General features: G+C 40.9%; 3 protein-coding genes and 1 long non-coding RNA gene across 10 annotated transcripts in view; 2 read left to right on the top strand and 2 right to left on the bottom strand.

Annotated features, from left to right (window-relative positions):
* Positions 1–3,831, top strand: part of COL9A3 (collagen type IX alpha 3 chain) — a 39,040-nt gene extending 35,209 nt beyond the window's left edge. Inside the window, exon 32 of the mRNA XM_048074746.2 lies at positions 1,238–3,831. Coding sequence (XP_047930703.2) covers positions 1,238–1,413 — 176 coding nt within the window. The 3' untranslated portion in view covers positions 1,414–3,831. The remainder of the gene's footprint in view (positions 1–1,237) is intronic.
* TCFL5 (transcription factor like 5) lies at positions 461–8,233 on the bottom strand. Its single transcript, XM_066978343.1, has 7 exons — positions 8,098–8,233; positions 7,195–7,994; positions 6,321–6,501; positions 5,515–5,677; positions 4,664–4,907; positions 4,071–4,212; positions 461–3,387 (listed from the first exon to the last, which is right to left on the bottom strand). The coding sequence occupies exons 2-7, from the start codon at positions 7,932–7,934 to the stop codon at positions 3,268–3,270; spliced, it is 1,590 nt and encodes a 529-aa protein (XP_066834444.1). The 5' UTR covers positions 7,935–7,994; positions 8,098–8,233; the 3' UTR covers positions 461–3,267.
* On the top strand, positions 8,080–10,714 carry LOC106040791 (uncharacterized). Of its 2 annotated transcripts, XR_007167386.2 has the most exons (4): positions 8,080–8,676; positions 8,782–8,954; positions 9,163–9,246; positions 10,606–10,714. It is a non-coding gene; the product is annotated as an uncharacterized lncRNA (long non-coding RNA). The 2 variants fall into 2 exon arrangements; XR_007167384.2 differs by lacking the exon at positions 8,782–8,954 and having other exon boundaries at positions 8,084–8,596.
* DIDO1 (death inducer-obliterator 1) overlaps positions 9,872–15,056 on the bottom strand; it is a 59,451-nt gene continuing 54,266 nt past the window's right edge. For all 6 annotated transcript variants that reach the window (XM_066978340.1, XM_048074736.2, XM_048074735.2 and 3 more), the window contains one exon: positions 9,872–14,988. In XM_066978340.1, coding sequence (XP_066834441.1) covers positions 11,642–14,988 — 3,347 coding nt within the window. In that variant the 3' untranslated portion in view covers positions 9,872–11,641. The remainder of the gene's footprint in view (positions 14,989–15,056) is intronic.

The following is a 15,056-nucleotide window of genomic DNA, read 5'->3' as shown; positions in this document are numbered from 1 at the left end:
CCATAAAACCTTTATCAGAGGACTCAAAGATTCATTTCTCCAAATTAATATCTATTAGAAAGTTTGAAAGTATATTTTTTTATTTTGCTTGCCTATTAGTTTTTTTAATTGTGATTACATCTTCACAATGAATAAGTTACAGGTACCAAAACCAGGCTCTGCATCCATATACTTTCATAAATACATAAATACATAAATATCTTCTTTTCCGAAGCATGTAAAAAGTTGCTATTTTTCATGTATTAGGTATTGAGAGCATTTGTCCTATTCATGAAATGTAAGATCAACAGTACATGCAATTAAGGAAAACAATCAGGCACCATTTCTTTATCACAATTAAGATGAGAATGCAGGTTCATGGATCATCTATTCATATAGCTGTCCTTCAAGCAAACAGAATCTTATTTTACAGTATTGAAAAAAATTTCAGTAGCTTCTTGTTACAGAAATAACTGTTGTCAAAAAAAAAAAAAAAAAAGAATAGCTCAAGTCTGCCCAAAGCAGAAACTGGTTTTGCCAATAAACAAAACGTATTTCACCCTAAGAAAATTTTTGAAATTAGACACACGTATAAAGGAAGCTACTTATCTGTAGTATCAAGGAGGTTCGGTATCCCCACTCACTACTCTCCGTCCCTTATTCAGAGTCTTAATTACGATTAAACTCAAAGAGGTGCAATGAATTGAAGCAGCAAAATGCCACTGCCTTCTGGTAGGGACTGGGAAGTAGGGATAGACATGAATGCTCCTATTGGCACAGTAAGTAAGCTGTGAGCTCGCACATCAGGAGCATCCCTTGAGCAAACTTTTCAGGGACCCTGCAAAATAATTCTGATTACAAATTAACCATTGTCATTCATGGAGTCACACACTAAGGTAGCCGCAGCGGTCAGCTAAAGTCAAAACAGACACATGCAGTGACAAAAGTGCAGTGCTGAACAGCTGCCTTCAGCTGTACTCAGGTAATTCCAGTAAACCTAGAGGTACACTGAAAAAATCCAACATGTACTCTAGATTCAGGCTAAATTTATTCAACACCTTGCACTCAACAGGCTGTAACAAGTCTGATAAACAGACACTCAAAGTATATTAAGAACTCTAAAAGTAATGTATATTTATATTACTTTTATATACGTATATATAAATTTATATAGGTATATATGTATGTATATGTATATATATTTTTTAATGAAAGGCAAGAAATATTTCATGTAATAATTTTTCCTCTTCTTGTTTAGGACTTCCTGGTGTACCTGGAATTAGTAAAAATGGTCGTGACGGTGCTCAGGGTGAACCCGGTCTTCCAGGGGATCCTGGTACTCCTGGTGCTATTGGGGCTCAGGGAACTCCAGGAATATGCGACACATCGGCTTGCATGGGAGCTGTTGGAGCATCGACTTCCAAAAAATCATAAAACGGTACAAGAAGTGGAGAAGTGACTGAATATTTAAATAAAGAGTGCATTGTAAGAAAACAGAATCTTCCTAGTGATAAATGGACAGATGTTCCTTCTATTATATTAAGTGGAGACTTTGACACAGTAATTCAGTTCTATGAAAAAGAAAGCATCAGATGACAACTGTAATTAAAGATGCTTTATGAGTATTTTTTCCTCCCCCAATTATTTTCCAGAATTTTTACTGCTAAACAACCTCACCTTCCCTTTCTCCCTTTGTTGAAGAGACCTGCGAGAGGAAGCATTCCTTTCCACCATCATCTCCCTAGCTGTCCTAAAGATCACGGCTTTTCTATACAAAACTTTGAGCCTTGGCAATTGAATTCTTGGTGCTGCTCCTACTGACTTCAGTTATACAGGTTTGTGCACTACATCGGCACCGTTAAGGTATTCAGGCACCTGACTGCTACTCACATCAGTGGAAGTTAGGCATTTAAATAGCCAGTATTTGAACATCTTAACATTCTGGGCAAAGAACATAGCTTACGGATCTGCTGTCTATTTTCAGTTTTCAGACTGCATCTCACATAGTAAATACTAGTAAATTCTACGCCCTTGCAATCAAATTCTGCAAAAGGTGCAATGTATATATTTTAACTTACAGGGGAAAGGTTTTGTACGTTTCCATATGATAATAAAGGAAGTTAAGTAACAGCATTTTCACGACCTCTACTTAAGCTATTTGCACAGTAATTGTGAATGAAACCCCAAATAAGAAAGGATGCTCTTCTAAAGTTCAGCCAAAAAAAAACCTGTATGAACTGTTGTAAAAATAAAAGGAGATTTTTTTTAACCTTTTCTTTGTGATGTTATAAGTGTCATTATACACATCAAATACTCAGATGAACTCTATATTCCAAAACTGGTTTTACTAGGATTGTTCGGAAATAAATTGCTGCAAAATTGTCAATATCCGTGATTTAAAACAGTATTTATTTTGAGAGACCTTTTTGTACTTTAAAACCTGCTGGCATCACCTGTTATCACCAAAATTAATAAAGCCACTTTCAGCTCACACAATATTCTATTCCTGCCCTAAATGCTGAAGCTTATGAACAATAGAGACGTATTCATCTTTAAATACTAAAATAGCTTGTGCATTTAAATAATCTGCTGTTTACAGTGTGCCATTTTTGGACTAATTTACCAGTACAAGAAACTGCTGGGCAGTTGTGTGAGAGGCATTAAAATAATGCACCACTATAAAAACAACGCTAATAGCTTTGTGTTACTCTTTGGAGAGATGAATGTTAAATTAGGCATGGCAAACATGAACCCCATAATAGCAGCACAGTTTAACTATGCACTTACTCGATTAACCAACATAACCTTTAAACTTCTAATCAGAAAAAAAGGGCATTATAATATGGTACCTTTAATTCCTTTTTACATTTAAAGAATACATTTGCATCTAGTCATTAAAATAACAGGATAGGTTAATGTTCTACAACAATTCCTAACTGTACTGTATCACCTTAAAAAAAAAAAAAGGAAAAAGAACACAACCACAAACAGAAAGTGAGCAAAAAGAGAAAAGTAAGGCGTCACGACAATTTCTTATTGCCTCTAGTCCCAAAGCCCCTTTAACAGAACACTGATTTATATTGCTGGCAGTCAAATTTCATTTCCATTTTGAATGAAGACTGTTTTCTGTTAAGCTCTATTTATGCATTTTTACAAGTTATATTTTTAAGTCACTCCTGGAGCATATCAAATTCATCACAATCAGATGAATCCCAGCACGTAAACAGGAAAAAAAAAAAAGGGGTCACTTATTTATCCACGCTTTCCATACAGTTCAAGGCAGTCAGTTCAAGCTACTTGGTCTCCATAGCCATGCGTGTTTTCCTGCAGTGGACACGTTACAAATGAGTCTGAACTTGCTATTTTTAGTCTCCTGCCTGTTTTACCACAGAACACAGTCTCAAATTCCTAAAAATCAAAATAATAAAAAACAATTATGCTTAACATAAGTATTTACTTGAGACGCATGTTTTCGTTTCACTAGTGTCTTGAAAAGACCCAAATACACCTTTTTTGCTGAGGGGCTCTTGACAAGAAGGTTTTCCTATGCACACTCCAGCCACTCTCTTAAGATACTTGGCAGAGGCAGGATTACTTTGGGCTGTAAGTACTGCAGTAGGAACATGAAAGCTTATAGGGCATATAACCCTTTCCTACTCTCATCCATTTTGAGATACCATGGGTATTCAGCTCCTGAACCCCACCACGCACCTACCAGTTCATGCCAGCTAGCTAGAAGACAGCTCTGTGAACAACTGGGGAACAGAGAAAAAGGGAGGGGAGAAAAAAAGAAAGGACTGAAGGCGCTAATTCTACAACGTCCAGACAGCACAATTCCTGAGCGTGGTACTAGCTAAAAAACAATCAAATTTGAAAACCCTGAGGGCAGCCTTTGATACCACACAACTGACACGACTGAACTAAAACTGTTCTGAGGGCAGCTGGTCAAAAACAAACAAAGAGGTCAATGATACAGTGATCCTTCACAAATAGCATCCAGCAGAAGCATCCCATGTACTACGAGCTACATTACAGTAACTTTAAAATGCTTCTCAGTTCTATCCGTATCAAAAATGAAATTAGATTTGAACCTGTTTCAGCGAATCGCCGTGCTTTTCCTGAATGTACTTCAGAAATGCCGTTGTCCATTGTAATGTTGTTGCTTTATCGGTATCAGCAGTACAGAAGGGAACCAGCAGATTCAGTTCATCACAACAAATCCGGATTCTGCGCCTAAAGACAAATACAAAAGGTTATCATGCAGATGGGAGAGAAGGAAAAAAATAAAAAATAAAGAAGGAAGACTACTCGCATCTGCTACAAGCCATGAACTGTGGGGACTGCTTTTTGTTCTATTTTAATCTAGTTATCTTTTGTTCACTACAAGCTTTATATTTGTAAATTAGTCATGTTATATGCATGTTAGTTTCCTTATCTTTCTAGAGCTGGTTAAATGTTTTAAAATACCCTTTTTGTTTATAGAGCAAAAAAAACAACAAAGCAGCCCACAATTAAACATACATTTTTTTCCTCTGACGCCAAACCCTGACCACTTGCATTGCTTTTTCTTGTGAGTAAAACAAAATGTCAGATTTACCTCTCGTTCTGGATAAAGAGGGGAGTGTTACAGTATCAGTATTTTAGGCTTCAGAAACTTTGTACCGCAGCTCCTCACAGAAATTACCTTCTGTCTCTCTCCATGCGGTTATGTCTTTCTCTTCGCTGAGCAACTCCTTCCTGTGTACCACTCTGCACCTGCACACCTGCATTGGACTGTGCTGACTGCCAAGAACCCTGGGCAGGCGCAGTGCTCTGGCTATCGCACGTATTTTGAATGTCACTAAGAGGTTTGCGATCTACGTTTGCTTCCAATGGGCTTACTCGGCTGCAACTTCTTTTGCTTATTGCTTGCTTGCATAACGTGTCTTCTTTGCAAAACAAAGAGGAAAAGAACCCATTGAAAACCCTCCTATTGATCACGGAAAATATCGATCATTGAAAATTTATTTGTTGTTTTATGTGGAATAATCTCTGAACCTTTATGGCTAACCTAGACTGCCTCTTACGGTAACACGTGTCCTACGCCCAAGGCACTGCTTGCTGTTTCAAAATCCACCTAGCTTCTGTTTTCTCAGACAACCCCCTGAGATCATGCCTGCCTTTGATTAGCACCTGAGGAAGTCATTTAACTGTTCTTCAGTTATAGATCTGCTATATCAACTTTGGGGCCAAAAATGTGGAAAGAATCCAATTACTTACTCTAGGCCCAGCCTTTCAAAGGTACTTTAGAGCCTCAGGTTTTCTCATTTCAAGCTAGGAGTGCTAAACAATTTTGGAAGTATAGCTAAAATTACAGGTGTTGAACTTTTTTGGGTGGGGAGAAATCTAGTTCCATATTGCCTATAGTACATCTCAAAGACCACACCACATGTGAACCACTACGATCGTATTAATTGTGGAAAATATACAAATTCAGAAAAAAATACAGATTTGGAGGACAGAGAAAGCTAAGTAAAAAGAAAATAAATGGTTTACCTCCAAATTTAATCCAAACTTCCTCAGGCAAAGCTTTATTCATAGCACCTACTGTCTGCTTTGTGGATTCAATTTCCTGATGACAACAGAAAGAAAACGTTCTGGGTATCCCAAGGTCTTGATGTTTGGCAGCTTCCAAGATAGTGCAAGATGTTCCAGAGGTCTGTAAAAACCGGAAGTGAAATACTTAGAGGATTATATACATAAAAAGGAGACAATTTTGATATCTTCATGTGAATTGCTTGAGTTTTTGCTTCCTGATTCAATGTTGTATGAGAATAAATCTCAATTACTTCTGCAGAGCACAACCATGGGATTTTAGCAGACGTGATTTTTTTTTTTTTAAATACAACTCTGACATTTCCTGAATGCCATGCTATCATTCTTGCTTCAGAGGTCACTGTGAGTTTGGGTGGGTGGGTGGGTGGGTGAAGTATTTTTCTAATTTGTTTTGATTTAAAAAAAAAAAGAAAATTGTACTTGTTAAACAACATCTTCTCCTCTTGAATAAATGAAGCCAATATACTGAAATAAAATCTTTCTCTTAAGAAATCTAATGGCCTACTGATTAATATCTGATGCACACTTACAAATGACACTACCACACAATGGCTTGAATTACTTTAGATAGCATTAAAGATTAACACATTAATAAATTAATTAAATTATACACCATACTACTCATGCCTATTGAAATCAAGTCACAGTTTAACACAGGACTTTAGAATTCTATGACACTCAAAAGATTAACATTAGCATTGGAAATCAGCAGAGTACAACTAGTACAGAATATATTATCTACCTACCTGCGCTTGTGAAGGATTAGCACTCCCAGAAGCAGAACACGTGTTCATAGTAAACAACGGATATGTGAACTGTGAAGAAGGTGTGGTAGGTACGGTCTCATTTTTCACCAATGTAGCACACTTGTTTTGATGCTGATGAACACCTATCAGTTCCGATGGCTGTCGAATCAATGTTACTAAACTTAAAAAGAAAAAAAAGAAAAAAACCACACATACAAGACTGAGTACTTGAAAAACAAGGAGCACAGAAAAAAATTATAGCTACACATAGTCTAGCAACTATCACCAAGAAACCACTTTCATTTATTGTAAAAAGAAATCATTACTGCTGTTGTATCTCCTACCTCAGCAACAAAAAAAAATCAACTGACAAGGCATTTTATTCTGTGCAAGGTATTTTATTCTGCTTTATGGCTCAATAAAATGCTTTATCAGCACGCTAATACAGTTACAGTGCAGTATTATTGCTGGAAGTTTTTCCTCACGGTCAGGCCTCCAAGTTATATCATTAATTATAACAACCAACTGCTCCTCGTGTTTTATTAGGATCAAAAGCTACCTTGCTTTCAACAAGTTGTAAGTTAAAGCAGGTAATGGTCTTCTCTCACCTCTATGTTACATGTTGTTATCAAGAATAAAGTTGTAAATTAACTAGTTTTGTAACCACATTCTGTGCCATTTATGCAATATAGGGAAGGAAGTAGTCAGAGGTCAGCGGAGTTGCAGCCATGTGCAACTGGCACTGTTTAAAAAAGCCGAACTCATCAGCTCGTGTATTAAAGAAGCACTGATCATAGGTTTTAGTTAGAAAAAGTTTTGAACTCTATGAAAATATGTATCTTAATAACATAAACTAAAATTAATTACAACACACTTGTTAAGAGTTACTCCAGATTCTTGGGGTTCTTGACATCTGGGGTTTTCTGTCTGGATGCTGTTGAATCTGTCTTCCAATCGAACTCTGACTGCAGATTTAGATCTAGACTCTGATGCCAGTGCCGAATTTTCAACAGGAACGTTTTCTTTATTCGTCCCAACAGAACTGTCACCATGTTTAACCTTTACTAAACTGTGTCCTGGGACTTCTACAGAGCTACCCTTGGGCGTTTTATCTGCTTGGTTCGCAGGGGGGTTGGACTCACTAAGTAACATCAGTCTGAGCTCCTGGAAGTCAATGTGGCCCACACACGGGTATGAACTTGGCAAATTGCTGTCGGGAGGTAATGCTGACTGGCAGATAACCGGGAAAACCAACTGGCTCCCAGAGCTGTTTGAGGAACACCCGTCCTGACTGGCGTTCACTGAGGCCTGGTGCAGAGGGGCCTCTGCGGAGCTGCCAGTTAAGAAAGCAGAACTGACCCTAGCTTCTACTTCACCTTCAGCAGCTTGTGCCTCCACGTGTGAGCAAAGTATGTGCTGGAGCTGGGTGTACTCTATTTCCGTCATCTCCACCAGGCTGAGGTCTGTGGTGGCGAAGCTAAGGTTTTGCTCACCAAAGGAAACGTCACTTGGGCCTCCAGGTCCGCCAGCAGCCGGAGCGGGCTCGGGAACACTGGCTGTGCTGGGAGGAGTGGAGGTCTGAGGCTCCTCTGGGGCCGATCCTGATCCTGACATGACTACAGCGCGCCTAATCTAAAGTTACCAACGTCTCTTTCAAACACTAAACCGTAACACCTGTAAAAATTATCAGTAACAGCCGTAAAAAAAAAAAAAAAAAAAAAAAAAAAGGCAGTAACAGCAATACATAAACGTAATACAGATTCTGTAACTCCAGTACCACGAGGACTCAAGGCAGCGGCTCCAGCTCCGAGCACCCCCAGCTCCAGACACCGCTGCTCACGGGAGAGGGATTTCACCTGCCAGCACCCGGCTTCGGCAGGGGGGCTCCGGGCCGCCTGCTCGCCCGCGGCCCCCTCACAGCAGCCCCCGCTCCAGGACCCCGGGGGACGCCGAGGGACGGGCTCCTGCTACCGGGAGCCGGGGGGAGCCCCTCGGTGGAGGGACGGAGAGGGGCTGAGGGGCACGGGGTGCCCTGGGTTCGGTCGAGCAACGTCCCCACCGCCCCCTCAGCCCGCCCTAACGCTCAGGGGACCGAAGGCTCCCCCCGGGCAGCGCCAACCCCGCCCGGCCGCCCGCGGAGCCGCCGCCAACCGCCCCCAACCGCCGCCCGCCCGGCGCCTGCGCCTTGAGGCGGCGCCGCCAAACGCCCTGAGGCGGCGGCTCGGCCCCTCGCCGTCCTGCGGGGCACCCCCGGGCTCGGAGTCCCGCAGGGACGGGTGCTGAGCCCTTCCTTTCCGGTCCCGGCCTCGGGGGCTTTGCGTTTTGTCTCGGTTTAGGCTGTGGAGAAACCGGCGGGGTGGGCGCGGAGAGCGCGCTCCGTGAGGGAACGCCGTGGGGAAGGCAGGGGAGTGCAGAGGGGAGGAAAGGCTGCGAAGGTTTTAAGTTTGTTTTTCCGCGCCAGGCCTCCGCATTCGATGCGAACACGGCAGGAATGTATCCCCTAACACGGGTCCGAGAGCGTCAGAGAAAGTCTTCACTGAGAGAACCATAGCCGCAGAGCAGGCGGCTGAGCTCAGCTGCTGAGCCCAACGAGGCTCGCTAATTTCGGAGGCTGTGCGGCCTCAGCCGCTCCCGGTACCTAAAACTAAAGTAAAAATAAAGTAAAAATAAAAACCCCAAAGCTGTAGCGGAGGCTCAGCGGCCCCAGCCGGGGCTACACACGCGGCCCCGGGGCCGCTTCAGCCGCCCACCCTCGCACCAGCCATCGGGAGGGGAGAGCGTGGGAGGAAAAAAAGCCATGATGTTTTGAAATTAACACCTGTGTTTTGTTTCATTGTTGCAGGATGCTCTCTCCTCCCTCTCTTTCATTTTTTGCCCGGAGGAGCACTTCTCCGCAGCACTGGAGGCAGGAGACTGCTACACGCAGGTACAGTGGAGGTTGAAGCATACATAGCTGCTCATGCCTAAATTGTAAACGCCTTCGTAATTCACCTGTGTGTAAAAACTTCTTTGGCAGAAACTGACTCAAAAGCCCCCTTCCGGTCTTCTGGATTTGTAAAGTGGTATTACCACATCATGCAATGAAAATAAGCGAGGTGCCTTTACTGTTTCTTAATTGTGAACAGATTCTCCAAACAGACCTGTGATAAAGGAGTGTTTCCTATAAGGAAAAAAGAAAACTTTCACGCATCTATTTCGCAACAACGAAAGGTCTGGGAATCTAGTATTTCCATAGTTCAAAGACAAACCGAATTACTTCATTATTCTTTTCTCCAGATCTTTTTGGTGTAAAATCTGAAAGTAATTCAAGTAACAAAATCTTCAGAATAAATTAGGGCATGTGTTAGAACGGAGAGAAAAATCACAAGAACAGACTTTCACACGTTTTTCAGAACACCTACAAGTAAATATCAGTTGGTAGAGGTGCCGTCCTGAAAAATATCTTTTGTTAAACAGATGGAAATGAAACTTGTGTGCCATCAGCCTCTTGTGGTGGCATGTTGAGAAGTAGCTAGTCAGAAAATAATATACACGTTCAGGTTTAAGAAATGGACATTTCACTGTAGATGTTTATTCTACTTATAGTAACAAAAACCTGTGAAGTCCCATATTTTAATGTACAGTGATATATTTTGTCATATAAAATACAATTTACAGAAATTTCTATCAAGTAAACCTAAACAAACACACTTGCTTTTTGCATACTTTTATGTATGTCTTTAAATTAGAAACATCTCATTAAGAAAAATCTTACACCATAGTAGATGTTTGCATTTAATACCGCCTCTTTGCATTTTAACATTTTGTCTACAGGTTCAGAATACAGACGATCATTTCAACCAGCAAATCCTTGATGTATAAGGACTTGTAAGATGCACCAATGTGAACTGTAAAATCTGTAGTGAGATACATGACATACATGCTACTTGTAATGTAGTCTTCAAGATGCAAATGTTTATAGGAATCTAATTTTACATTTGCAAAACTATTTTATAAAAATATCAAAATACTTATGCAACTGTTAATTTACATGGTCAAAATGTAAACCAGCAGGATCTTCTTTATTTCATTCTTTAGAGTTACATACTTGAAGAATACAGGAAAAGTAGCAGTGTAATGTATTTCACAGTGAGAAATTTCCCTCTTGAATCACAACATTAAGTATTACCAATCTTCTTTTCAAGCTTAATGCAGTTTTATACCTTTTTCAGTGGACAGTCTTATATGAACTACCAGCATAAGCAGGGTCTGACAACAGTGACACTTTTTTTTTTTTTTTTTTCAGGAGCAAAACACTTTTAGAGTGGAAAGTACAGGAAAATTGAGACATTTCTTAAATCTCCAGTGAAGTTCTGCCAAAACAAAACCCAAGAAACGCTCCATGTAATTCATTTCAATCAAATAAATAGATTTAATGGCCTATTTAATAAACTTATTTTTCTTTCCTTTGGTATACCAATTAATTCATAGTCTTAGCTCTTTGCCAATAAATGTCTGATTTTTTAATTTTTTTTGCTGGTTATAAAGGTGCTACTTTTATATACTCTTTAATTGCAGGTTTGTAAAAATGTGCAATTAAAAACCCCTCATACTCATGAAAAACTAAGTACGGCTTGTTTCTTTTTTGTACACTTAACAGATGGATTTCAAAACACAAAATAACTGTATATAAAAAGGAAGATAGTGCACTTTAAGCTTATAACATTCCATTTTCAAATCCTCCATCCAATAATTAATAACACTGTTCTTCTGCAGCCTTTTCCGGAATACGCATGACCCTTCCATTGTAAAATAAACAAGACAGCAATATCTGACTCCTTTTTTAAAGCGTGTGCTGTAGGAACAATTTTGACACCAAAATATCACATACATGAGATGTAAAGGTATGGCTCCTAAGGTCTTGATTAAATTCTCTTATAAAATTACAATTCAAGTTACTGGAAAACATAACTTTATAATTTTAAAAAGCAATATGCTCTTCTTAGACTTTTTCCATTTCTGTACTGTAAATGGAAATTTTAAGATAAAGATGCAAGTAGAAAAAACAAAATTTCAGAACAGGTAACGCTGTGAAGTTTTATAAGAAAAACATTATGCACAAAATGCAGCAAGTGAAAGTCCGGTATGTTCTTGCCTTTTACCTATTTGAATATTTTCATTCACAGTTGTTCAAAAATTGCTAATTTGTCAGTACATTTTGTAAGGCTAGATTTACAACAGCATTTTTGTAAAGGTGAGAATATACAGTATATACAGAAGACACTGACTCAGTCCTTGCAGTGTTTATATTATTTATGGGAAATATAATAGCAATTATAGTTCTATGACTGATTAGTGGAAGATGAAGCTTCTGCTTCTGTTGGTTTCTGACTTTCTTTAGGTATTTCTGCCTTCATCTCTTTACCGATCTCCCTACTTTTACTCCGATCTTTCCGATCTTTCCCTCTTTCACGATCTCGATCTCTGTCTCGATCTCTTTCTTTTTCCCTGCTTCGGTCTCGGTCTCTGTCACGATCTCTGTCTCTGCTTCTTGATCGTTCTCTGTCACGTCTCCTGTAGGATTCTCTCTCTCTGGTTCTTGCTCTCTCTCGGTCTCTGTTTCTTTCCCAGTCTTTACCTCGCTCTGAGTCTTTCTCTCTCTCTTTGTTTTGGTTTCTGTCTCTGTTTTTATCCCATTCTTTGTCTCTGTGTCTCTCCCAGTCCCTGTCTCTGTTCCAGTTTCTGCCACGGTCTCTTTCCCAAGGTCTGCCATGTTCTCGATCCCTTCGTCTTTCCTCAAAGGGTCTACTTTGTCGATTATCTGCTTGCTGAGGCTCTGGCTGATCTAAAGCCTTGTCTTTATTTCCTCCTTCATATCTCTCTCTCTGTCTCCCTTCAAATGTCTGGCCTCTAAATTCAAGATTTTTGCCTTCTCGGAAGTCAGATCCTGACCACTGTCCTTCTGACTCAGGCCCTTGTCCAGAAATACCAGAAAGAGGCGCAGAAGGCCCAGCTTCCTCCCACATCTCCTTTCTGTGGGCTGGTGGATGACTTGGAAGGTCCAGGAGTGGTCTTGGGGGTGGCTTCATATTTTGTGGTGACTGACCTTGGAAATGAAATCTGGAAGGGGGAGGTTCATTTTGTTCTGGAAACATTGCAGGTGTGGCGCCTCTTGGTCCTCCAAACTGAAGTGGTGCTGGACCTCTCTGGTTGGCAAACCTGGGTGGTGGACTCCCTCCTCTCCGTTCTTCAAATGGCTGTGGCAAAAGTCCTCGTGGGCCGGGTATATGATTTGGAGCTGGACCTCTTTGCCCTTCAAATTGATTTGGGTGAGGCCCTCTTGGTCCCCCAAAATGACTAGGGGCTGGACCTCTAGGCCCTCCAAACTGCGGACCTCCTCTCTGTCCTTTAAACTGAGCTGGTGCAGGTCGTCTTTGACCTCCAAAAGGAAAAGGCGAAGGTCCTCTGTTTCCCATAAACTGAGGTTGATCAGGTCCTTCAAACTGTCCGGGAGGCCTGATCATCTCATTATATTGGGAATCTGAGAATTCCCGTTGTTCCATGTGAGGTTCCCTGCGATCTTCAAACTGAGATGGTGACATTCCTCTTGGAACACCGTGATAAGACGGAGCAGGGCCCCTATTATCACCAAACAGAGATGGTGGTCCATGCTGTGTAGAAAATAAGGAAGGAATGGGACCCTTCTGACCTCCAAATCTTCCAGGGGCAGGTCCTCTTTGTCCATCATTATTCGGAGAACCATGCTCTTCTGGGAACTGTGGCGCTGGTCCTCTAAAATTAGGTCCATGAGGTCCTCCGGGTGCATTGAGCATCAGTGTTGGAGGTCCTCCTTTCTGCCCAGACAAAGAAAATGGACCTCCAGCTCGGTTTTCCTCAAAGTGCTGTGGGAGAGGTCCACCCTCACTCTGAACTGATGGAGATTCAGGTTGTTCTACAAATTGATGAGACTGAGGGTTTCTTTGATCTTCATATTGCACCGAAGAAAGACCCTTGTCTGGTTCAAAGTGACCAGCTGCCTTTTCCTGAGAAGGAAACATTGTATTTGCCTCGTTTGACCAGGATACTTTATGCATATCTTGCAAAGACTGACTGTCATTAGATGTGGAGAAATTAGGCTGAAAAGATGTACTTGGAGGTGTCGGAAGCAGCACTTTACGTAAAGGTTTGGATGTAGGAGGTTCTCCAGAAACTGTTTGACTCACATTTTCCAAATTAACTTGAGCAGTGTTTTCAAATTTGCTACTAGGTGCCTCTTTCTGCAACACTGTAGAAGCCTTTTCACTTGAAACCCAATTATCACCACTGTAACTCAGCTGAGTAGCAGAAATTAAAGTTTTATCTTCCTTACCAAGTGAAGTCTGCAAAGCATTTGGAAAACTCGCTTGAGAAATTTCTCTTGTGGATATCTCATTCTGCGCTGCCTGTGGCTTTATTCGAGAGTCAGTGCTGTCATTAGTTTCTGTTGCCATTCTTCTAGCTTGTCGAGGATCTCTATTCTGCCGTGGGTCACAGCTCTGGTTTAAAACTTGTGCTTGCTGATTTGAAGATGAAGGTAAATCTACTTTTTGCGCAGCTTGTTGGTCCTGATGGAACAATTCGGTCTTTATCAGGGAAGATTTTGGTGGTGGTGACATTAAAGCATCAGACACTGAAAAATGAGCCATTGAAACACCAACAGCTGCTCTTTGTTGTCTGAGGGCTTCTTCTTGCTCCTCTAGTTGTCGTTTCTGCTCTTCTATTTGCTTGTTTAATTCTTCTAACATTTTTTGCTGTTCTACCAAGGATGAAGATGCAGATAAATCAGGCACATATGAAGCAGATGTTTCCATAGAAGTGTTTTTAGTGTCTGTATACATTTTGTTAGGTAAATCATCAACAGTAACTTTTGCTTCTTCCAAGATAGTTTCGTCTTCCGGATCATAGGCCTCATCCTCTAGTTCTGCTGTGTTACTGGGCTTTTCCACACTATATAGTTTTTCGCTTTCACCGGTCTGCATTTCAAAAGCTTTCTCTGGATCATATTCTTCTTCGGGATCATATGGCCTGTCATCCTCCTCATCTTCTATAGCTTTGTCTTTTGACATCTGTCCAAACTGTTGTACAATGGGATCCAGCAAAGGAACAGCTGAAACACCTGCATCAACAGCTGCTTGAGGTTCCTGATTTGAAGACTGGACAGTTTCAGAGTCTTTAGCAAGAGGTTCAAAAGTCTTCTTTTTTCCAAAAAGTGTCTGGAGGATGTGCTCAAGAGGTGTGGCAGTTTTTGAGGATGAAGCATGTGTAGCAGTAGTACTTGCAGAAGCAGTAGCTGAAACTGGTGGTGTTACAGTATTTGTGGTTCCACTTTTAATCGAGGACAGTATTTTTAATACTGAAGGTGTAACTGATGAGGTTTCTGGAACGGGAAGCGGGGGTGGAGGTGGAGGAGATCCAGGTGGTGTTGTACTTACAGCTGAATCTCCCGAATACAACGTGTATTTCGGAGTTTTCTTTTCTTGTGAAGAAGCTACTGGCCCCTTAGAGTACAGTGATGTTTCTGTTTCCTCTTGCACTTGAATTCGGCTGCGCTTTTCCTCTATTTTGTCTGTATCCATGCTAGTAGCAAGACGCTTCCCTTTCTGACAGATAACCAATCCAAGAATTAAATTCGGACGTGAGGACTCGAGACCTGAAAGGGAACACAAAGATTGTATATGTGAAAAACTACTATTTTTATCTGAGCTTTAATAGAAACTT

This window comes from Anser cygnoides, chromosome 16 (assembly GCF_040182565.1).
Source record: "Anser cygnoides isolate HZ-2024a breed goose chromosome 16, Taihu_goose_T2T_genome, whole genome shotgun sequence".
Classification (NCBI taxonomy): Eukaryota; Metazoa; Chordata; class Aves; order Anseriformes; family Anatidae; genus Anser; species Anser cygnoides.
The sequence above is the reverse complement of the archived record's forward strand: the minus strand, read 5'-3'. Positions and strand labels throughout refer to the sequence as shown.